Raw genomic sequence first — 24,003 nt, forward strand, 5'->3', positions numbered from 1 at the left:
TCACCATGGCTAGTACTGCAGTTTGCAATAGTAGGAACCCACAAAGCCTTCTTGCTTGCTACAAACTTCCTCTTTGTCACCCTTAGAGAATGCCATTGTTGAATGCAAAACACACGGAGAAAGAATAGGATTTTGGAATAGAGTAATTAAATTGAATAATGCTAGTGATGGGAGTGTACTATACTGAACTGGGATTTACATATTAGAAGAAACAATTGAGTCGGTTTGTAATCCTATTGAGCTTAGGACTTCAACTTCGAGTCTGTATAGGAATTAGGAGAGAGATTTTATGGCCAAGAATTTTTACGTAGGTTGCAAGAAATTGCCGTTTTTGCATGCTTACACCAACGTGTCAATTGGTCACATAGACATAACAACTTTCTATCTTTTACTAAATTAAAAATAAATAAATAAATAAAGACATAGCAACTCTGAGTTATTTAATTTGAGGATATAGCATATGACCACTCAAGTTATTTGGTAATATTATATCCATAAATTTGCCAACCAAGTTATACACCTTATTTCCTCTCCCTATTGTGGATTTGATCCTATGTCTACTGCTTCAAAAATATGTGAAAAGTTTTTAAGCCCTTTATGAATTGTCCATAATTCTACAATATAACACAACAAGCATGTGTTACATATTATAAAATTATAATTGAATTTTTTTTCATTAAAAAAGTAAAGTTATAATTGAGATTTTCATAATTTGGGTTATATGAATTTGGATTTGGAGGTTAAAATTCAAATACTTTGTTTGGATAATTTTGAATTTGAAATTCAGCTAGGATTTCAAGGCCTCAAATCCATAGGCCTCAAAGTGGTCTTTAGCTTGTAATCTTTTTGGTTCTTTTGATATTGGTAACAGCCCCCCTTCTTTTGTTTCTGTTATTTGGGATGACGCTTGTTTACCTGTGTCTCTCAATAAAATTTCCGGTTCATCAAAAAAAAAAAAAAAATCCACGGGCCAGTAGAGGGAACGAATATGAGAAGGTTATTAGACATTAGTAGAAAATAGAAATTAGGAATGTAATGGGCTTTGGCTTTCAATTTTAGTGTAATCAAACCCAATCCATTAGGCCACTTTGAATCTAGCGCAAAAACTTGTGTAAGTTTGTGGGTCAGGTTAAACTCAGGCCCACAATGGAAAAGGGGTATTTCTGCAATTTCGAAAGCATATGATAACAACTGTAAAACCCACACGTACTCAAAAGGTCCAACTAGTCCCCGCCACGTGGCTTAGCGGTTAATTCTTGAAAATCCAGTTTCCCTGAAACGTTGCAAATTGAGAGTGATTTGAAAACTGTCTCAAAACTGTGCAATATATATCAACAAATTCCATTCTCTCTAAAACATTTGATATCAAAACAAGTCTCTCTCACAGTGACAGAAGTCACAAACTTTCTTGATTTATGCACAGAATCTCTCACACCCTGAAATCAATTTCCCATTCTTGTTCAATGCGTCTAAACAGCATGGCCCCAACTATGCTAAGAGAGCGTTTTCAGCAATCTGTCACTGCTAATTCGTTTCGGTCTTATCTTGCTGAGTTCCTCTCCACATTCTTCTATGTGTTTGCAGTTGTGGGATCTTCCATGTCAGCGAGTGAGTCCTTTGAAACTTTCTTGATTTATGCACAGAATCTCTCACACCCTGAAATCAATTTCCCATTCTTGTTCAATGCGTCTAAACAGCATGGCCCCAACTATGCTAAGAGAGCGTTTTCAGCAATCTGTCACTGCTAATTCGTTTCGGTCTTATCTTGCTGAGTTCCTCTCCACATTCTTCTATGTGTTTGCAGTTGTGGGATCTTCCATGTCAGCGAGTGAGTCCTTTGAAATTTGACACTTTTTGTTAGTGTATATGGTATAGATTTAGTGTTACGTAAATAGGTTTTCAAAGTTCATTCTTACTCTTTTCAGGCACTTGAATAACAGATGTGATCAATCACTTTCTTTTGTGTTATATGAGTCATTTACTTTGAACTTTGATCAATGACTTTATGGAGTAGTAAGTGTGTAAGGGCATCGTTCTCAAGTTATGTTGATTCTTGAAGATATAGAGAATTCTATGTCACAATTTTTTTGTTGTTGTTGTACCATACGTACCTAATCTAACTGTAAACACAAGATATTAACTTTTTCTTTTATATATATTTTATAATAATAAATGAACGGTTAAGGTTAAGTAGATATAGTACTTTTAAAAAGTGGGTATGATAAAATAATCTTTTAAATTAGATGGTTTGGTTTAAATGCAGGGTTGTCTTGTTGTTGGGTCTTGCATTACTAAAAGACTGCATATGATAATGAATAAGTGGCCATTTTTCATTCTATATAGTGTTGAAAACAATTACCGCAAATTTAAGGAGGTATTGGAGATTTTAGGCTTTTTTCTATGTAGGATTACATGTTTACATGGCTGTTTGACTGAATTTGCTTTTTAAATTCATGTGCCCTCGTTTGATTTTGTAATGTGGCAGGGAAATTGAATCCTAATGTTGCCTCAGACCCATCAAGTCTGGTGGTGGTTGCTATCGCCAATGCCCTTGCATTGTCAGCTACTGTCTATTCTGCTTGGAACATCTCAGGAGGGCACGTGAATCCGGCCGTCACATTTGGAATGGCTGTTGGAGGCCACATTAGTGTCCCAACCGCTCTGTTTTACTGGATTTCTCAGTTGCTGGCTGCTGTTTTTGCTAGCCTTGTCTTGAAGGGAGCTGTTGTTGGACAGGTAATAGAAACATTCATGCTAGTTATATCTTTTGTTAGTGTTATTTGTGAATTAATGTAAGTGTCTTACCTGGTTTGTGTATGTTTGGTTTTTTAAGGATGTTTTCACGTTTTATTCTCTTTATCTAACACTATAATTTTACTTTTAGACCATTTTTCTACCTCTAATTGTAGGAATCATTGTGAATTCTAATCTACCAACAAGAGTGTTTTTAGTAACAAAACATGCATGTACAGTTTTTTGAGACTAGAAAATGATTTGGGTATTTTAACAAACAAAACTTCTTTAGTTCATGAAATGACATCCCCAAATGTTTCAAGAATGACATTTCCATAAGTACATATCCTCTAATTGTATGACTTCTACTAAAGAAGTATTATACTTAAAAAAAATCCTAGTAATTTATACAAGCCTCAAACGGAGTGTTGTTCCATGAAACCTTAAGGAGATTGGTGTAATTTGTCCGAATGTTTTTCATTTAGTGGGTTGATCTGATTGAAACTTGAAACGATGTTGTTAAGTATACCAAAGTTTGACAATTAATGGAAAGTGTTCATTGTAATCATTTGAGTTTTGCAGCATGTTCAACCCTACCTTATTGCAGAAGAAATGACCGGGTTTGGAGCATCTATCATGGAAGGTATCATGACATTTGGTCTAGTGTACACTGTTTATGCTGCCGGCGATACAAGGCGTGGTACAATGGGAGTGATTGGACCCATAGCAATTGGGTTCATAGCAGGAGCCAATGTGTTAGCATCAGGACCCTTCTCTGGTGGATCAATGAACCCAGCTTGTGCCTTTGGTTCTGCTATCACTGGAGGCAGTTTCAAGAATCAAGCAGTTTACTGGGTTGGACCCTTGATTGGTGCAGCAGTTGCAGGCCTTCTCTATGACAATGTGGTGTTCCCTTCTCAAGCTTCAGATTCTATTAGGGGCGTCACTGAGGGAACTGGGGTGTAATTATATGCTTCACACATTTGCTTCTTTTCGTTTGTTTTATCTGCTAATTTGTACTTGATTAAGATGTTTATTAATTGAATTTCTGAATGACTATTAATTAATTGCATTAGCCTCTGCATTTTCTTTTTTGTTCTATAGTGTTGAGAAGCTATATGGATATTCTATATCCAATACGTATTGGAACTTTTGACAAATCATGTGAATTCAACATTTTAACGGTTCTATGTGCCACTATCTTTTGGGGAACAAATTTCTCTTCATGTCCTCGTTCATATAACATAGTACGAGATACATTTCTATATTTGTTATATTTAATTTGATCCATAAAATTTATCATTTTCAAATAAAAACGATTCTTTTTCTTGTGAATAGTTGCATTGTTATATGTATGTTTCTTATTTATCTTGTGCTTTTATGATTAAATTTAAGCAACACAAATAAGTAAAGAATATTGCCTAGCTAGATTCTCTCTTCTTCCATATTGCTTTTGTGTGTGTGTGCGCGCGCGCGTTGTATAACATGTATCTTCATGCGTGTCCTATCAATTATGACAAACTTTTATCGTTTTGTCTCACATTTAATAAATAAGCTACCAGAAACTATATTGGATACCAAAAGGATCATATAGCCCCAAAAAGAAAGAGTATCTTCATTCTTATAGGAATATGATATTAGCAAGTTATCAATTGCATTGATGATAAATTTTGTTACTTCATATTCATATTCATTCATGACCAATGGAAATAATTGATTTGACTCTTTGAACTACAACTAATTTTTCATTTTTTTTTTTAAATTCCTGGTTTTATGACTTTTGTTGCCTTCAATTGGTTTTTTAATTTTCTAACTTTAGATGAAATTAAAATATATTTTTGGTCCTTAAAATATAAAATTAATCCATTATATTTCAAAAACCTAATTTTGACCTTTGATATTTGATTTTGTTCTTAAGTAATAATATCTGGGGATAGTCAAATCCAATGTGGGTACCTGATCTGACCCGATCCGAAACATTCAGATATTTATTCATATCTCGTGGTCATAGGTAAAGACAATCGGTCGGGTTTGGATAAATACTTGAATTTTTCGGGTTGGGTACGAGTACAGGTATTACCCAAACCCAATCCATTAAAAAAGAAAGGAAAAAAAAAAAAAAAAAGGAAAGAAAGAAAGAAAGAACATGATCAACCAGCCGATCTCACAAACCAAGTTTTGAACTCGTATTGATGCCCATAAAAGATAAATATTTTGTAATAGATTAAGGTACACAAAATATAGGAATTTTTTGAATTGCTCTTCATTATTTTGAAAGGAATATTACTTCTAAACTCACAAACTATATTTTTTTAGGAAAGTAATTAACAAAACCAGCACTGTAAAATATATATCGTCAATTTCCTCCCTAACGCTGCACTCCAAGAGAAGAAGGCACCCCTAGGAGGGATCTTAGTTCTCCAAATAACTTTCCCTGGGAAAAGAACTAAATTAGAGGGACATAAAAGCCGGTAATATCCTCCTTCCTCAAAACCCCTACTCAAAAATATCTCTGGGAACTCCTCCTTTAGATGGAAATCCCCACACCACAAGTCATACCAAAATTTTACTTTAGAGCAGTAACCCACTTCAAAATGGGTGAATCAAAAAAAGTCTCCCAATCCTGTCTAATAGATTTCCAAAGGCAAAGACCATAAGGGTGGGAGACAGATTTTGAACACCAGTTCCCCACTCCCCCCAATTGCTCTCATACTTAGTCTCAATGATCCTCTTCCATAACATCTCTCTCATTCTTGTTTAAACTATTGCTTTTATCTTATCAAATTGTATCTATTTATTACTTTTGTGGCTTAGTTTTAGCTTTTATCTTATGAAATTGTACTTACTTCTAATGGGCCCACTCTTTTTTGTCTTGGATTTGGTACACTTTACTTTTTGCTGGTGATTTTTCATCACCCATTAAAATTAACATTTAAATTCAGGTCCCAACATTATAGAAAGTACTGACAGAAACTTGACTAATGGAGTAAGGAAATCGGGTATCTATGGATAAAATTATCAGGTCAGATTTGGCATACCCGACCCATATCAGATCCATGATCATCTCACATGTCTAAAATCATGTTTAAGCTTAAGTGTGTGTACGACATAGTATAACTCTATGTAAAACAATAATTAGACCATTCATTTTATCTAGTACACACTAAACTCATGACTTATCTGGCTCGCCTTGAACTGAAGTGTCTATCATCTTCCACAACGAACGCCACAAGCTTTATAAAGCCTTAAACCCTTCCAACCGTTAAACCTCTCCCCATTAAACGGTCATCATCCATGGCATCCCTCTCACCACTCTCTCTTCCTCGCCATCTCAAAATCTCTGCCCCCAAATTTCCCAAAATTTACACAAAACCCACTCTCATACTCTGCAAAGCCTCAGTCTCAGAGACACATTCCTCAGAGTCCGTATCCGGACCCGACGGAACCGGGGCTGCCGCCCCGACCCGAGGCCAGAAATTCCTTGAGCACCAGTTGTCCCTTGAGGCCATGACCGAAAAGAAAACTGAGACCAAGAAGAAGAAGAAGATGATGAAGAAAGAGAAGGTCTTGAAGATTTCAATGGCGGTGGCTACTTGTTACGGGTGTGGGGCTCCGTTGCAGACTTCGGATTCGGATGCTCCGGGTTACGTGGACATCGAGACCTATGAATTGGTATGAATTGTTTTTGTCAGTGCTTTTTAAGAGCTTGAGTAAGTGTTTTTGTGATTATACTGTAATGGGTAGTTGAAAAAAATTGAATTTGAAAGCTTTTTCTGTGGTGGGTATGTCAAAGTTTGAAACAATGTTGAATTGTAATAAGTCCTATTATTGCTTTTCAAACAAAAGTTTATGAATTGCCCAGTAAGTGGGTTATGTGGTCTGAATTGTTTTTGCATAGTACTTTTGATTTAGCTCTTTGAAAGTGTCGCTTTTTAAGAGGGAATATTTATATAATAGCTTGAATGAGAAAGAAAAGTAAGTGATTTTCGGATAATATGGTAATGGGCAATTTGCAAATTTAATTTAGCCAAAGAGCTCAACTTGTTGGCGCCTCTTGGTGTTCCAAGACATCCAAGGTTCAAATCCCCCTCCCCATTGTAACTATCAAATTATTTTATTTTATATTTTTAAAATTTGCATATTGAATTTTAAATGCCTTTTGCTTTGGTGGGGTATATCAAAGTTTGAACCTTAAAGCAATATTATAAGCCCCTTCATTGATTTTTCAAGCAAAATTTCCTTTTGTTGCTGTTATTGTTAAGCTCAAATTTTGCTTTTCTTTTTGCTTAAGAAAGACTAGAAATTAACTTTGACGATTGGTTATAAATTGCTGTCTCAAAGAATGATTTGTTTACTGGGCATTTCTGCACCCCTCATTTTTGGTAAATTGAGTTTATCAAATTGCATTAATTGGTTTTTGAATATTTGGAGTTGAGAGTTATAAGAGAATTCTTACAGGATGTATGTGATTGTGCAGAAGAAGAAGCACCACCAGCTTAGAACTATTCTATGTGGACGGTGCCGGCTATTGTCTCATGGGCATATGATAACTGCAGTTGGTGGAAATGGAGGTTATTCTGGTGGGAAGCAGTTTGTGACAGCTGAGCAGCTTAGGGAGAAGCTGTCTCACTTACGCTATGAGAAGGCCTTGATTGTTAAACTGGTTAGTGCGGGCTATCTGACTTTCTTTTTGATGTGAAGCTAATGCATTATCTTGAAACCCCTAGAATATGATTAATATATGTAGTAGTGCCCTAGTTCTGGTATTGCTTTATCTGTGGAAGAATTTGAATTCCTGTCATTAAACTGCTGGTTTGTGGTTAGCTGGCTTATTACGTGAATGCTAATTTTCCTAGGCTTGCAAGTTTTTAATGAATATAGGCATTTGCTTTTGTAGAAGCAAAAATAATTTCCTTAAAACGTTTTCCTTTTATTTTGTGTTTTCCTTCGTAGGTTGGCAGCGGTTTTATTTTTAAGGAGAATATTGTTGTCATAATGATCACCTATGTAAATTATATTAATTCAAGATTGTTAGTTTGTGTGTGTTAAAAATAGAACAAGAAAGTGAGAGGAAGTAGGAGGAAGGAGAAGAGGGAGGGGGGGGGAGGGTTCTACGTGTTGACGGCACATGTAATTGGAAGGCTCCATTCCCTTATTTGTTAATTGTTATTGTTCTCATCACCTGAGAACTTCAATCAATCACTTTGAGATGAACTTTGGTGCGCACATAGAATGCTAATTTGCTAAGTGAACGTCAAGCTTAATACTACCTAGGCACTCCTTTAGCAATTGAGGCATCTCAGCATGTATGTGGACCCATGAGAATATCTTCTTTCTTTTGCCTTTCTGATATATTGTTCCAAAAAGTGAATATATTTCATTTTGTGTCAATGACATTAATATTTTCTGTTTCCCAAACTGTACATGGTTCAACGAATACCTGAGAATGGCAAAGAAACCTCTCATGTCTCGCTTGTAGTGTAAAATTTTCAACTTCAGATAACAAGTAGATCTTACATCATAGTAAATCATATATTGGACAAAGGGTGTAACCCTCTGACAAAAAGATAGCCTAGAGACATTGGCTCAGGTGATAAAGCGGTTGGACTGGGGTAGGAAGGGGTCAAAGTTTCATATTTTACTGGTGCGTAAAAAGGAAAATTTATCAGAAAGATTGTCTTATATGGTACAAATGACTCAAAGATGTGAATACTATCCACCATCAAATAACAATAGATCACAATTTTCTGCAATGATTATATATACAGTTTGTTATGGTGATCTCATATGACATAAATTCGTTAAGCATATAATAGGAAGATTTCTCTAATTCTTTTTGTTAATCTCTTTTAGGTTGATATTGTTGACTTCAATGGCAGCTTTTTGGCTCGTGTGCGTGATCTGGCCGGTGCAAATCCAATAATATTAGTTGTAACAAAGGCAAATAATCTGCACATTGGTATTGAATATTGTCATATTGATGCATGGATTTTACTATAAACTGATTTAGATAACAATCATACTCTTCACTTTTAGGTTGATCTCCTACCAAAAGGGACTGATTTTAATTGTGTTGGTGATTGGGTAGTAGAGGCCACTACAAAGAAGAAGCTTAAGTAAGTTTGGACTCATCTATTTTCTTTTCTTTTCTCCCCACCCCCCAAACAACATTGATTCTCTCTGCAAACCTTTTCTATTTTTACATCTTTATGCTACATTGTTACTTAAGTAGTTAAGTTCACAAGAAGTCTTTATAAAGATTCATGTAGCCCGAGTCTCACAGCTAGGATTAGGACTGATTGAATAAAGTTCAAGGTTCTTGTACAGTTTTATTTTTTTAATAATTTTTTTATGATCACAAAAATATATGCAGCATGCTTGGAGTTGCATACTTATAAGTTGGCTTATTTTTGCAGCGTTCTAAGTGTCCATCTGACAAGTTCAAAGTCTTTGGTTGGAATAGTGGGAGTCGCATCAGAAATTCAAAAGGAAAAAAAGGTTTTTCACTCAATCAACTCCCTTCCTAAAGCTACTGATATAACTGACTGAAAGAAAGTGGTTGTTGCTGGAAATAAATGGTATACTGATCTTCATTAATGGTTTTATAGTGAATATGAAAGATGTAACTAATTTTCAGGAAATATCTCGAAAGTCCAAATCAGTAACATTGATCTCCATTATGGGTGGGAGGCTCTTTTTCTTGGGACTTGGGTATGAGCATCTGAGTTAGATGTGTCTCCAGATGTATGGTTTATCTAGTGCCTTAATTAGAGGATGTAGACTATTGAACCTGTGTTTTTATGAAACAAGATGGAGGAAATCCTCAAGAGATGAGGTAGAAAAAATTCCCCTCCTGTGAGTGAAAATCTATTTTCTACACATATTGTGAAAATGAAAAGACATGAAGGAGATGGACTTTCCTGAATGTCCTCTCACTTACACCATGCAATGCCATTATTTAGGTTCAAACAGCTGCAAATCTCACAGTGAAATACCCTTATACTCCCCATCCATTGGGAGAATAATTAAGCAAGTGCTAGCACAGAAAAATACTCAAACCTATGGCTTACAGTTTAAAATGGGGTCATTGGGGTATGGGTATGGCTTATAGTTTAGTGAACCAGACACACAGAAGTCGATGTTGTATACATATAATAAATTGAACTATTGTAGAAACCCTTTTTTACTTTTTTTTTTGATATCTCATATGTTGTCTTTATGAAGTTAATTCCTTGCTCATGATATAATGTGTCATTTTCATCTGTATGAATATGGCTTATACTCAACAGCTGCTTGAAGCAATTTTTAGATATCTATTAGTTCCTTTTTTTTTTTTCTCAACTTAATTTCTTGAGTTGATTTTTTGTTGCAGGGGCGGGATGTTTACATTCTGGTTAGTAAGTTTCCGAATTTGAAGCTCCCCATTGATGCACAGAGTAGGACCAAAAAGTGAACTGTTCTTACTGAACTATCAGGACATTGGTCCTTTTGTTTGAATTCTGCTCATAAAGATGAATATCTTTGAAATTGGAAAATATATTTTCTAATTTTTATCTCATCTCAGCATTGTTTCACCATTGATTCGGTTGTAAGTTAGGTTCGTTAGTTTTTCTATGAATTATTTATAAATTTAGGACAAAATGAGAGGCCGAGAAGCTAGTAACTAGTAGCAAGTCAGCTAATCAAAAATGAATTTTATATATTCTTCTATTGATTTACTATAGCTCAATTTGGACCTCCTCCCCAATAAGTATGGGGTGGATCTGGAGGTTTAGATTTGGTTTTACAACCTGTTGAATTAATGTGTAACATACCAATTAAAAAATTTCCATACTTGATTTTAATAATTATTTAGTTTTCAGAAAAAAGAAGAAGTCATACTTGATACTTGGAAATAGTGGCTGGCATGATATGTAAATTTCCAGATATATATATATATATATATTAGGGATCTTCTTTTCTTAATAAGATAATGTTTATTTGTACATCTTGTGGCATTGTTAAAGGTAACTCTTTTCCAGCCCATCCTTCGGTTTTTACTTTTTAACTGGAGGCCAAAATTTATTGGCTTCTTCTTTTTGCTTTTTATTTGTTGGTCCTTAGTTTTTTGGCTTTTAAGAGCTCTCATCAGTAGTTCTGTAATTAATCAAAATTAACATTTTACTGGTTGAGATAATTGATTTTGCGCTAATGGTTGTTTATTTACCAATTTTACAGGGCTCAGCTAATGTTGGGAAGTCTGCATTCATCAATGCTTTACTCAGTATGTGAATTTAAAATTTCTATGTATTGTCATTAACATCTTATATCATGAGTTTATGAAAAATTCAAATGAACTCAAGTTTCTTAATTGGAAGCGTTAACTAACAGCACTTACCCAATTATGTCACTCTTCTGAGTTCTGATTTACCAAGGAATGCTACTGAAACTAGTGAGAATTGTAATATATAAAGCTGGTGTTGTAAATGCAAAAGTGTGAATTTTGTGGTTGCAAAGCTGATAAATTAGAACAAACAGGTAGGGATAAGTAGAGATATCATTACTAGGTAGGTAGCCTTACCTCCAATTTTTCTGGAGAGACTGATTCTTGGACTCAAAAGTACAACCTGTTGCTTTTGGTAAAAGGCACTTGCTATTGCACCAAGGCCCAACCTCTTGAAAAAAAAAATGTTATTTTCACCTTATATACCTATTAACAAAAAGGGTAGCTGCTCCACTGATGGAACTGTATATGCACACCTGATTTCCGTGTTTTGTTACGGGCTAGGTAGTGACTAGTAATCATTTTGGAATCCCATTTCTTTTTGCTTTCTTCTCTTGGCTAATGTTATGGAATAAGCTTTTACTCTCTAAATACATTAGTTCTTCCTCTTTGTTGAACTCTTTTATATTCTGATTCAGAAATGATAGGACAAAAGGATCCAGTTGCTGCAGCAGCGCAGAAGTACAAACCCATACAATCTGCTGTTCCTGGAACCACCTTAGGTCCAATTCAAATTAATGCTTTCCTAGGAGGAGGGGTAAGCCATTTATATTAAATGTCTATCTGTATGCTCTGAGTGCTGTTAGCATTTGTATTATGATTCAATACGTAATTGTGTTTACTTATCTAAGCAGTTTTATTTCTTTGGTATTAACAGAGAATCTAGTTTGTGAAAATATTGAATTTTTTTTTTTTAATTTCATATTTCACGAATGGTATTTTTTGGCTTGTGCAGAAATTATTTGACACACCTGGAGTACATCTCCACCATAGACAAGCTGCAGTGGTTCATTCAGAAGATCTACCTGTCCTTGCTCCCCAAAGCCGGCTTAGGGGTCACTCTTTTCCTGTATGTTTTCTCTGTATTTCCTTGAATACTGCACAATCATTTATCCCCCATTAATTTAGTTTTTTGTTCTACTATGACAGAATTCTCGGGTAGCCTCTGATAATGGGACAGCAAGCGAAGTTCAATCCAGTGACTTAAATGGTTTTTCAATATTTTGGGGAGGCTTGTGAGAATTGATATTTCGAAGGTTTGGCTTGCACTTTCATGTATTTTAAGTTGTCAAACTTGATGTTCTACAATTTTCTGGTTCATTTTTTTTTTTTTTTTTTTTTTTCAGGTTCTCCCAGAAACATGCTTGACATTCTATGGGCCAAAGGCTTTGCGGATTCATATGGTACCCACAGATGAAGCAGATGAATTTTACCAGGTAATGAAGAAGCTAGTTTTTATTGTGCTTGCATTTGGTCCAAGTTTCTTTAGTGGCAATAATCTGGGTGTCAATTGTTTTATTGTTTATTTTTTGATTGGAAAAAATAAGAAATCTCATTGCATCAAAAGAGCAAAAACAGAATCCCCTGTACACAGGCTGTGTATCAGAAAAATCTGTAATGCTAGTGAAAAGTACATAAATCTAGAAATTCCTCTAAGCAGGTAAAGGAATGGCTACTCAAGGCAGCCATTCAATTGTTTGTTTTCACATAACTAACAAAACAAAAAGTACCAAATACTTGCTGGTGCTTGTGTTTGGCCAGATCACTGGAATTAGTTACAGTTTCATTGTTGTATTTATGAATTGTCTGCTTTCTTTTGTGAATAGTTTCTTTTTCTTGTAAAATGACTCACTAAAAAAATGTTTTATTTTTTAAAGTAAGTTTTGGCCCTAAGGGGAGGGGGGAGAAGAGAGCAAAAAATTTTAGTTTGTTTATCAAATGTATAGCTATTTCATGTCACGTTTTCCAACATTTCCTATTTCTGATTGTTGGTAAAGCAGCTGCATAATAATTTTGAACACTTACTCTTATAGCAGAGCAACAGATGTGTGTATCAGCGGACTTTTTGTTACTTGAATTTTACAAGAATTTTTTTTCATTAAAAATAAAGCTGCATTAGCAAATCTCATATTGAAACCTAAACAGTCATGTGTGATTTATACACCAGCAATAAATTTATATCTCATCTGAATTGGAGTTCATGAATCTGTATTTCTAGCATGATTCTGAAAGTTAGAAGAAATCTCTTTTTCTTTCTTTGTTTCTCTCACCTTCCTATATGTTCATTGGTTTTCTTCTTATTTGTGCTTTGTGGGATGTTTTTTTTCTCATATCTCTATTCAGCATGAATAAAGTGGCCTTTACCTTTTTTTGTAGAAAGAACTTGGGGTTCTGTTAACGCCTCCAACTAGAAAAGAAAGAGTAGATGACTGGAGAGGATTGGAAACTGAGCGTCAGTTGCGTATACCATATGAAGATGTGGAAAGGTGTAGTTGAATTTTCATAGTGCATTCATGTTGCTAGAGCCATTTGTTTGCATTTGTATTCAGTCTGGCTGTTATCTTAAAAAGCTTTTATATGTATATATATATATATTCCTTGATGAGCTTTTTTGTTTTCACTCTAGCCACAAATGCTGATATTTTCTTCTGATTCCTCAGTCAGTAAACATAAACTTCTTATTTTTTTGGCTTGGACAGGCCTGCATGTGATGTGGCTATATCTGGTCTAGGATGGATTTCTATTGAGCCAGTCAGCAGATCAATTAGACAATCTGATTCAGATTCAGATTTAAATTTAAAGGACAAAGCCGGAGAACTGCATTTAACTGTCCATGTTCCCAAGCCGGTAGAGGTTTTTGTTAGGCCTCCACTACCTGTAGGCAAGGCGGGAACAGACTGGTACCAATATCGGGAGTTGACAGATAAGGAAGAAGAAGTGAGACCAAAGTGGTTCTTTTGATGCTTGTGATTTAAAGAGGTATTTGTATGTAATCAATTTGCATACTGTTAAAGGATGTTGTAGTGTTTTTCTCAATATATAATGTGGGTTTGAAAGGTTGTTCCAAGAGCTGCACTTTTCAAAATTTTGATACAGCAGTTGAAAAGGCTATAGAGATTAAACAAAAGCATTTTAAGTAAAAGATTAGCAGTAGTTCAGATTCTACATCAAGTTAACGAATACAAAAAGCAGAAAGTCAAACCCAATCCAGAAAAGTGTTGTCATCTTGGGCAGTCTAATCAATATGATCAGTGCAGTATCTTTGATCCAAATATAATACATCTCAATGATCATTTCCCATTTTGTTTTTGAAGAGTTAATTTTCAATTAAAAGGCCAAGGCAGTGCTGCCCGAGAATATGGTCTGTTTGCAATCGGGTTCTTTCTTTTAGTGTTTTTTTTTAGCTTTTTCTAGGTACAACTATAATTTAACTCACTTTTAGCAAATAAACAATAAACAATAAACAATCAGCAAAAAGTCGCATCCAAAAGTGCACAAGTCAAGAAATGCACAAGATAATATATATATATATATGTGTGTGTGTGTGTGTGTATGTATATGTATATATTGAGTCAAGGAAATTTATGTAATATCTAAAAGTTGAAACTTAATATTTATTATTGCTAAATTTCTGTTGAGTCATATCAGCAATCATGTTATCATTTTTTTTTCATCTTTTTTGATATATATATGTGTGTGTGTGTGTGTAATTATGCATTATGCCTCTACACATTCTCAAAACCAATTGTAACTTACCAATCATGATAGAATCGTCACTTTTTACTACTATGACTTTACACATTCTTGCACCTACTAGAGACACCAATTATTTATTTTTAGTATATACTCAACTAGAAAAAAAAATCATATTCTACCACTATATTCATATTCGTATGCTAATGTAGTATTCAAAGCAAGGTTGAAGGGTCTAATTCCGCTCCTACTTAGATAACTATATATCATTTTTATTAACTTCAAGGGATAGAGATAATAAACACCCACTTTGGTTCAATTAGGTTATCTTTGGTCTATTCAATCCAATTCGGTCTAATTTGGTCCATTTTGGTCCATTCGGTCAATTTGGTCCATTTCGTGTGAGTTTAAATAATAAATAAAAGGAATCTAGAACAGGAAAAGATGATAGTCATAAATTAACCAATTTTTTTTTTTTTCGATATAAGATATAATTTCTTCAAGAGTAATATTGTTGGAATTTGGAAATAATACGCTGGTTTACTATAAGAAAAGAAAAACCCTGTTGTTTTTTTGTGGAGAAGACTTACTATCACCTTGCTAGGGAATTAAGTTCAACGCAATTGATGCCATTATTTCCAGGAAAAAGGAAAAAGAAGAAGGAAATGTCACCGTTGAAAATAGTCTAGCAAAAGGTTTACGTAACAGATTGAAGAGGATAGGACATCTTTAACTATTTTTAATTATGACTCAAGCCAATTGGTTTTTAATTATGCGTTCTTCACCAAGACTTGGAAACCCCCCTCACATGCACACAAAGAGAAAACTTTGAATAAGTTAAGAAAATGAAAGGCAAACTCTTTATGAGTTTTGTAGGGTTAGGATTTGTGGCCCAAGCCCAGAACAATAAATTTTTAGAGAATAAGTGAAAAAGCTAGATTGATTATGGAATTGACAACAGTTAATCACAACCTACATGTATAAACCAACATGAAGTTACTCATAAAAAATGGAATGACTTGGTTTCCGAAGAGGCATATCATTGATCATATAGCAGTTACAATTCTTAAAACTACAGTAAGGTTTTCTTTTTCTTTTCTCTTCCTTTTTTCTTCCCCTTTTTTCTCCATTTTTCACAGGAGCCTCCTTCCTTTATATATCCTCCCTTCTCCTCATCTCCATCGTTCACTTGTACCTCATCCGTGAGCCTACTTGAGTATATTTCATGTCAAGTATCTCCTTTAACTCTATGTGAGTGGCGGTAGGTGAGGTTACACTGTTCAGGGGTCTTCTCCACATAAATGCGGCTAGAAAAGTTGCTGCAGAACCCTAAATACGGTGGTAGCCGCTTTCTCTTTAGATATTTCTTCATCCTTATCGTCTTCAAGTATACTCAGAGCTTATCTTGATTAGGAGGAGTCTTCAGAAGATCATTTTGACATTTTATACGTTCAATTGATCCATACTATTCGCGTTAGAGGAATATAATCTCTTCGGACAGAAGGTGACCTCTTCGAATTGTAATCACTTTTCTTTCTGAGGGTTCCTCTTCCAGATGGGCCTTGCCCTTACCTCTCCTTCTCTTCGGACGTATAGTAATCCTCACATGGGGCTCTAGGCCCACTACATTAGACTGGGCCTTTTCCCCCCACAAGTTTTATTTATTTATTTATTATTAAATGGTCTTTTATTAGGAAAAATATCCTATTACATACACGGCAGAAATGTCAACATTTAAAACATGAAAAATGGGTGTAAAAAAAACGAGTGTGACTATGTGAGAGTATTATTGCCATTTTTTAATTGTAATTAAATGACATGTAAATATCATTTTAGTCATGTCATCAATTTCTGTTACTTAGGGTGATGGCAAAGATAAAAATGAAATACGCTTCAAAATAGTTGTAGGGTTAGGATTTGTGGCCCAAGCCCAAAACAATAAATTTGTAGAGTATGGGTAAAAGAGCTAGGTTAAGTGTTGGATTGACAACAACGAATCATAACTTTCAAACACGAGCCAACATAAATTTACACGTAAAGCCTGAAAATCCGAAGAACTATATTATTGTTTATCTGATGAATAAAGGTGTTAAGGTTACAGTCAAGTTCTCTCTTTCTTTTTTATTCTTTTTTTTTACTCTCCCCTTACGTTAGGAGTTTCTTCCTTTATATAACCTCCCTTCTCTTCATCTCCATCGTCCACTTGTACTTCATCCGTGAATCTACTTGAGTATATGTCACGTCAAGCATCTTCTTCAGCTCCGTGTGAGTGGCAGTAGGTGAGGATACACTGTTCAGGGGTCTTCTCCACATAAATGCGGCTAGAAAAGTTGCTGCAGAACATTAAATACGGTGGTAGCAACTTTTCCCTTAGATATTTCTTCATCCTTATCGTCTCCCAGTGTACTCAGAGCTTATCTTGATCAAGAGGAGTCCTCGGAAGATCATTTTGACTTCTTATACGTTCAATTGATCTATACTATTCTCGTCAGAGGACTATAACCTCTTCGGACAGAAGATAACCTCTTCGGATCGTAATCATTCTTCCCTCTGAGGGTTCCACTTCCAGATGGGTCTTGCCCTTACCATCTCCTTCTTCTTGGTCGCACAATAGCTCTCATATGGGCTCTCGGCCCATTATGTTGGATTGGACCCTTTTCCCCCCACAATAGTAATGACTAAAATGAAATGCCAATGACTTTTAGGTCAATTAGCGTTTCTTGATGTTTTAAACTAGATATTTAGTGTTCAAATATCCCTCTCCACTTAAAATAAATTTTTTAAAAAAAAAACTAAGGATTAATGAAACAAAAAATTGTGTGAGGACTATAAATGAAAACATGCATAAAAATTGATGACCAATGCATATTTAAGCCATAGCACAAAAGAATATCCACATCAATTCGAATGTCACTGGAAAAGAAAAGAAAAAACCTTCATTTAAGTTTTATTTATTACCGCCAATGGGGTCTTGGCTCAGCTGGCAAGGTTCGGACGCTTCGTGTAACACACTTAGGTTCGAGTCTCGCTACCAGCAAGATTCCGTTGGTGGGTAAACTTGGTGGGGGGTGTACTCACAAATGTGAGGTGACTCCCACACAGGCTGGTACGGCGTGGTTTGCCTGCGATGTCCTCACCTTACCCAACCCACTGCCACCTGGCTCCTTGCCCGGGGGTAAAAATATAACAATAAAAACCCCCATTTTTGCTCCTCAAAAAAAAAAGGTTCCATTTATTACCAAGAGTCTTGTACCTTATTTGTTATTTTCTCATCCATAAAGTGCTTAGAAGTTTAGGGGAGAAAGGGTTCAAGCGGCGGAGTTAGCAGCATATTATAACTATCTAAAAAAAAAAAAGGTTCCATTTATATATTTAGAATGATTAACACTACTATACCTATATTTTCTTTCAATTGATGCATTGTCATCATATCATAAATTCACAATAAAAATATGGATTATAAACACGTTCAACCAAATTTGATAGATATACTCGTAACTTCTTACAAAAATAGCCTAACACAAATTTATTACACCCCAAAATAAACTTTAAACCTCAACTCACAAACTTGGCACTTTCACTAGTCCAAAACCGCAGTACATCCATTACTCCTCTCAAATTAACACAATAAACAAATCCTCAAATCAAATGTGGTATCTTTTAATCCAAAAAATTGTAGGCACCTTTTAGCAATAGATCAACTACCAAATTGGCCTTAAAAGAAATTCATTCCATATTCTTAGTCTTCTCATTTTTCCATGTGGGAAGATCACTTGAACTAGACCTATCAAAACCCTAATAATAGTGTAGTGTCTTTATATATATATATATATATATAAGATTCTAACTCTTACCATGTAGGTAGTTGTGATTTGTGCAACTTCACATTCACATGTTCATACCATGTACTAACTACTTTTATTATATATTAATCACAACATGTAGTTTCAACAATTATGAAATACTTATAAATTTTTTTGATTCACTAGTCTTGTTGTTAAGTGAAATGATGAGAAATCACTTAGAGGTGTTTGGGTCATTGTGATATGTTCTTGCTGTGATACACATTATGATGATGTGACATTAAGATTTTTGGTTTATTTTATTTTTTCTAACATTACCATAATCTAAAATTACAAAATATATTGCATCACCTTAATCTTATCACATTCTTAAACAATGTAATATTGTATTCTTGTATTGAGATTACATTAATGTAATATTACAATAATGTAATATTACGATGTAATGTAATATTACGGCGAACTAAACGCCTAATATTAGAACTGCAGAAGATAGTCAAGGTCAGCAAGGAAATACTTACCTGATTTATGTCACTCTCAATAATCCTTTTTTTTTCTTTTTTTTTTTAATTAAAAAGAAAAAGAAAAAGGATTTTGAATTTGCCAACACTTAACGTAATTGAGTAATTGACACTAATAATTTTGAATAAACAGAAAATGAAAGCCAAGTGCACTTCATTTGAACGTATACTAATACTGTCCAAGGACCATTGAGAGTGACAATTGGCCAAACTCAATTTTGGACTGCAGGGACTGCAGTATTAGTTCTGCGTTGGCATTGCAATCCAAATTCCAAAGGTATTCAGAATAGGAAAACCTGACATATTATATAGTAATTAAATAACCAAGTTAAGTCAAGAAGTACAATGTCGTTGGAATTTGGAAATTTTTGTTGATATCCAATAGAAAAATCCCTTTTGTTTCTTAGTCGAGGAAGACTTATTAGTACCTTATAGTGGACGTTCAACGCAATCAATTTTGAAATTCCAGCCAAAGAACCCTTAAAAAACGTTAAATTCAGCAGTAAAATGATTACCGGTGACAGATAGAAATGAAGAGGATTGGACAACCTTTACTTTTTTTAATGATGACTTAAAGCTCATTGGTTTTCATGTGTTCTTGAGCAAGGACCAAAATTTTCTTTCTTAAGACTTGAAAATATTCACCCTACCCCCTCCGGCGGAGCCAAAAATTATTAAATTAAACAAAAAAAAAAAAGACTTTTTTATATGTGGATATGATAAGACTAAAAATGGTATTTTCACCACATCCCCTACCAAAACGATAGAAAGAAGGATTCCTGATGGCTAGCCAAGGAAAACAGTCAAAACATGTTTCACTTGCACTCTTAGTTGCATGCTGGTTTGTTTTGCTATCCTCCTGCAAGGCTAATCCAATATCAAAGACAGAAATTGAGGCTCTACTCAAATGGAAAGAAAGCCTCCCAGACCAACCAATTCTGAAGTCATGGGTAGCACACACCAATTCCTCTGCTTCAAGTCCATGCAAATGGCGTGGAATAGCGTGCAACAATGAAGGAAGCATAACTGAAATAAACCTTGCACACGCAGGACTGAGAGGTAACCTCCAAAACTTAGATTTCTCTTCCTTTCCAAACCTTCTTCACCTTGATCTCAGTGTGAACAAACTCACAGGCACCATACCATCAAACATTGGCACACTTTCCAAACTCCAATATCTTGACCTTTCCACGAATTCCCTCAATGGCTCATTACCTCTTTCTCTTGCTAATCTCACTCACCTTTCTGAGCTTGGTGTTTCCCAAAACAGTATAACTGGTGAACTAGACCGGCGTCTATTCCCCGATGGAACCAGTCTGTCCAAAACAGGCTTCCTTAGTCTCAAAATATTTGTCCTCCAAGAGAATAAGCTTGGTGGTAGAATTCCTGAAGAAATAGGAAATTTGAAACACTTGGTTCTACTAGCCCTTGATAGGAATTACTTTTGTGGTCCAATCCCTCCATCCATAGGTAATTTGAGTCACTTAACGTCACTTATCCTTAACCTAAATGAACTTTCAGGACAAATCCCCGTTAGTTTTGGGACTTTAAAACTAACACATTTGAACCTGTTGATGAACCGGTTATCTGGTTCTGTACCAGAAGAAATAGGAAACCTATCTTCGTTAGTTAATCTACAACTGGCTTTTAACAACTTCACTGGCCAATTACCCCAACAAGTATGTCAAGGTGGAAAGCTTGTCAACTTCACTGCAGCCTTTAACAATTTCACTGGTCCGATCCCTGTTAGTCTTAAAAACTGCCGAACCTTGAATAGGGTTCGGCTTGAACATAACCAACTAACAGGATATATAGACCAGGATTTTGGGGTGTACCCAAATCTCACTTATATTGATTTGAGTTACAACAGGTTGCAAGGTAAACTCTCACCAAATTGGAGAGAGTGCCAAAACTTGACAGCGCTGAAACTTGCTGGGAATATGATAAGTGGTAAAATCCCCAAAGAGATTGTTCAATTGCGCAAAATGGGATACCTTGACCTTTCTTCCAATCAATTGTCTGGTGAAATACCAGCAGAAATTGGAAAGTTATCCAAATTATTAAAGCTAATCTTGAAAGACAACAAGTTTTCTGGTGAGGTACCTGCAGGAATTGGAGGACTGTCCAATTTGGAGACTCTTGACCTTTCCATAAACATGCTTGGTGGGCCGATTCCAGATCAAATAGGGGACTGTTGGAGGCTGCAAAGTTTATCTTTGAGCAAGAATTACTTGAATGGGACGATTCCCTACCAAATTGGTAATCTTCAAGCCTTACAAGATCTCGATTTGAGTTTCAATTCACTGATGGGAGGAATACCGCCCCAGCTTGGCAGCCTTTCAGATTTGGAATACTTGAACCTCTCCAACAATAACCTCAATGGTTCAGTCCCCACTTCATTGGGCAGCATGGTGAGCTTGATAAGCATCAACCTGTCAAACAACAATTTGGAGGGTCCTCTTCCTGAGGGCAAAATCTTTTGGTCAACTACGCTAGAGGCTTTCAGTAACAACAAAGATCTATGTGGCGAAATCCAAGGTTTGCGACCTTGCTATGCCTCAGTTATAAAGAAGGGTGGTCGAATTACAAAAAGCAAACTTGTAGTAATCTTTGTTGCTTCTTTTGTTGGTGCATTGTCACTCTCAATTACGTCTGTCGTAATTTTTTTATTTCTAGAAAAGAAGCTCTCGAGAAATATGCTGAAAGATGAAAGCACGTCAAACAGAAAGAATCCATTCTCGATATGGTACTTTGATGGGAAGATCGTGTATAAAGACATTGTAGAAGCTTCAGAAAGCTTTGATGACAAGTACTGTATTGGGGTGGGGGGAACTGCAAAAGTTTATAAAGTGGAGATCCCAGGCGCTCAGGTGTTTGCAGTGAAGAAGTTGAGGTCCATGGCCGAAGGCATAGAGAGTGAAATTATAAAAAATTTTACTAGTGAGGTGGCAGCTTTAACAGAAATAAGACATCGCAACATTGTAAAGCTTTTGGGGTTTTGTTTCCGTGAAGTGCACTCATTTTTGGTCTATGAGTTCATGGAAGGAGGAAGCTTAGTGGATATGCTGTGCAGCGAAGGAGCAACAGAGCTAGATTGGCCAACTAGGATACGAGTAGTTAAAAGTGTAGCCTATGCTTTATCTTATATGCATCATGATTGTGTTCCACCTATAATTCATCGTGACATCTCGAGCAAGAATATATTGTTGAGCTCAGACCTTGAAGCCTATGTATCAGATTTTGGCACTGCAAGGTTCTTGAAGCCTGATTCATCTAATTGGACAACAATTGCAGGCACTTATGGTTATCTTGCCCCAGGTAAGCTTCAAAGCTTTTCCTCGATGGATTTTTGCTTGAATTTGACATGCTTGTTTTAGAACTTTAATTTATGTCCATTACGTGCATCTTATTGTTTGTTATATATTTATGAAACAAAAATCTCATTGCACACTCCCTATACATTTGAAATCAATTAAAACACAATTTTTAAGGATGTGAAATCATGTTTTAAAAACATAATTTTCAGTCTTGTGGTTGTGTGTATATTATCAAGAGCGGCTTGATGCATTTGGTAGCCTAAAGCGAAAATTGATTATCTTATTTTAGATGCAAAATTACTACCAATTAACTTGAACTACGTAAAATTTTTTCTTTTTTTAGAAATTTTATAGATAGAAAAAATTTGACAAAAATTTTCATACTTGTTGATGTGGTAGATTGATAGTGGTAAGTAAAAGAGTGGTGTTAAAGGTAGACTTAGATGTGAACTAGTAAAAAGTTGCTAACTAAACTCTTATTATTATTCTTTTTTTTTTTTTTAGAAGTGCAATATTCACAATATTTTATAAAAACAAATCCTAGGTTTTAAGTTGGATTTTGTTTTCTATTTGAAAATATTACTATAATTATTTTTTTTGCCATCAATAACAGGTTGTAACAACCTACTACTTAGCATTTTTTATAAAAGTATTGTGAAAAATATTGTGAACATTGCATTTTTCTCTATTTTTTATTTCTTTTTGGTCTAGTAAAAAAATATAATTTTATTTATAGATTATAATTAACCCTATTGGTTAAAATTTGGGGGCATTTTTTTTTTACTTGGGGCCTTAGGTGACTGCTTCTCTTGCTCCACCATTTAGCTGTATATTATGAGTGTATAATAAGGAGCATGTGACTATCATTGCTCTTTATGGAGTGATTAAAGTTACATCCTAATTGATGGCTCATTTTTTTGGGCAAATTTTATGCGAGGGATGCCTCATATATTTAATAGGTATTAAACAACCATTTAGCTAAAGATTTATTTATTTACCAAGAACTAAATTTATAATTACGTAGAACTACAATCTCCATTTTTTATACACCACGTTTGATTTTTTGCAGAGCTAGCTTACACAATGGTAGTGACTGAAAAATGTGACGTTTATAATTTTGGTGTTTTGGTACTTGAAATTCTAATGGGAAAGCATCCAGGCGAACTCATTACTAATCTAAATTCCTCAACTAGTACAAGCGTCCCCTTTAAAGATGTGTTAGATGATCGTCTCTCACCTCCCAAAAGTCTAAAGATTGCCAATGAATTAGCTCTTATGCAAAATTTAGCACTTTTATGTTTACGTGCCAATCCTCAATCTCGCCCAACCATGCGTAGCGTGTGTAGGCAGTTGGAGATGTAGGCTGCTACTAGCTAAAAATTATCTTAGTCTCTCTCGACCATTGCGTTACTTGTGCATGGCATTTGTGCATGTCTTCTTTGGTATATATGTATGTATGTACGTAGAACCAATAAAAGTATGTGACGCAGACTTAATGTGTCATGGGAGAATGTATTGTTATTTGTTAATTTTCCTTTAATGCATAAAAGGTTGAGGACCTTTTGAATAAATTCATTGTGTATTAGAGTCCTGTGAAGTTTGACTGAAATGCAATTTTTTTGTTTTGATATAAAATAGAAATAATACTCTAGCCTAACATCTCTCTAAGTCTC

The 24,003-nt window shown here is 35.1% G+C and overlaps 2 protein-coding genes and 1 pseudogene across 2 annotated transcripts; all 3 read left to right on the top strand.

Annotated features, from left to right (window-relative positions):
- Nucleotides 1–1,626: 1,626 nt before the first annotated feature.
- Nucleotides 1,627–3,808, top strand: LOC112029543 (probable aquaporin TIP5-1). Its single transcript, XM_024062229.2, has 3 exons — nt 1,627–1,828; nt 2,486–2,736; nt 3,316–3,808. Exons 1-3 carry the CDS (start codon nt 1,636–1,638, stop codon nt 3,697–3,699), a joined length of 828 nt encoding a protein of 275 aa, XP_023917997.1. The 5' UTR covers nt 1,627–1,635; the 3' UTR covers nt 3,700–3,808.
- Nucleotides 3,809–5,739: 1,931 nt separating this feature from the next.
- Nucleotides 5,740–14,063, top strand: LOC111998951 (NO-associated protein 1, chloroplastic/mitochondrial). Its single transcript, XM_024031069.2, is given in 14 exon segments — nt 5,740–6,405; nt 7,211–7,396; nt 8,587–8,673; nt 8,770–8,849; nt 9,150–9,231; nt 10,106–10,126; nt 10,951–10,996; nt 11,635–11,753; nt 11,952–12,065; nt 12,146–12,227; nt 12,230–12,252; nt 12,343–12,432; nt 13,373–13,482; nt 13,696–14,063. Coding segments are annotated over 14 exon segments (1,680 nt in total). The 5' UTR covers nt 5,740–6,027; the 3' UTR covers nt 13,958–14,063.
- A 5,706-nt stretch (nt 14,064–19,769) lies between these two features.
- Nucleotides 19,770–23,707, top strand: LOC112029289 (MDIS1-interacting receptor like kinase 2-like; annotated as a pseudogene).
- The last annotated feature ends 296 nt before the right edge of the window (nt 23,708–24,003 follow it).

This window comes from Quercus suber, unplaced genomic scaffold (genome assembly GCF_002906115.3).
Source record: "Quercus suber isolate HL8 unplaced genomic scaffold, Cork oak 2.0 scaffold_442, whole genome shotgun sequence".
Classification (NCBI taxonomy): domain Eukaryota; kingdom Viridiplantae; phylum Streptophyta; class Magnoliopsida; order Fagales; family Fagaceae; genus Quercus; species Quercus suber.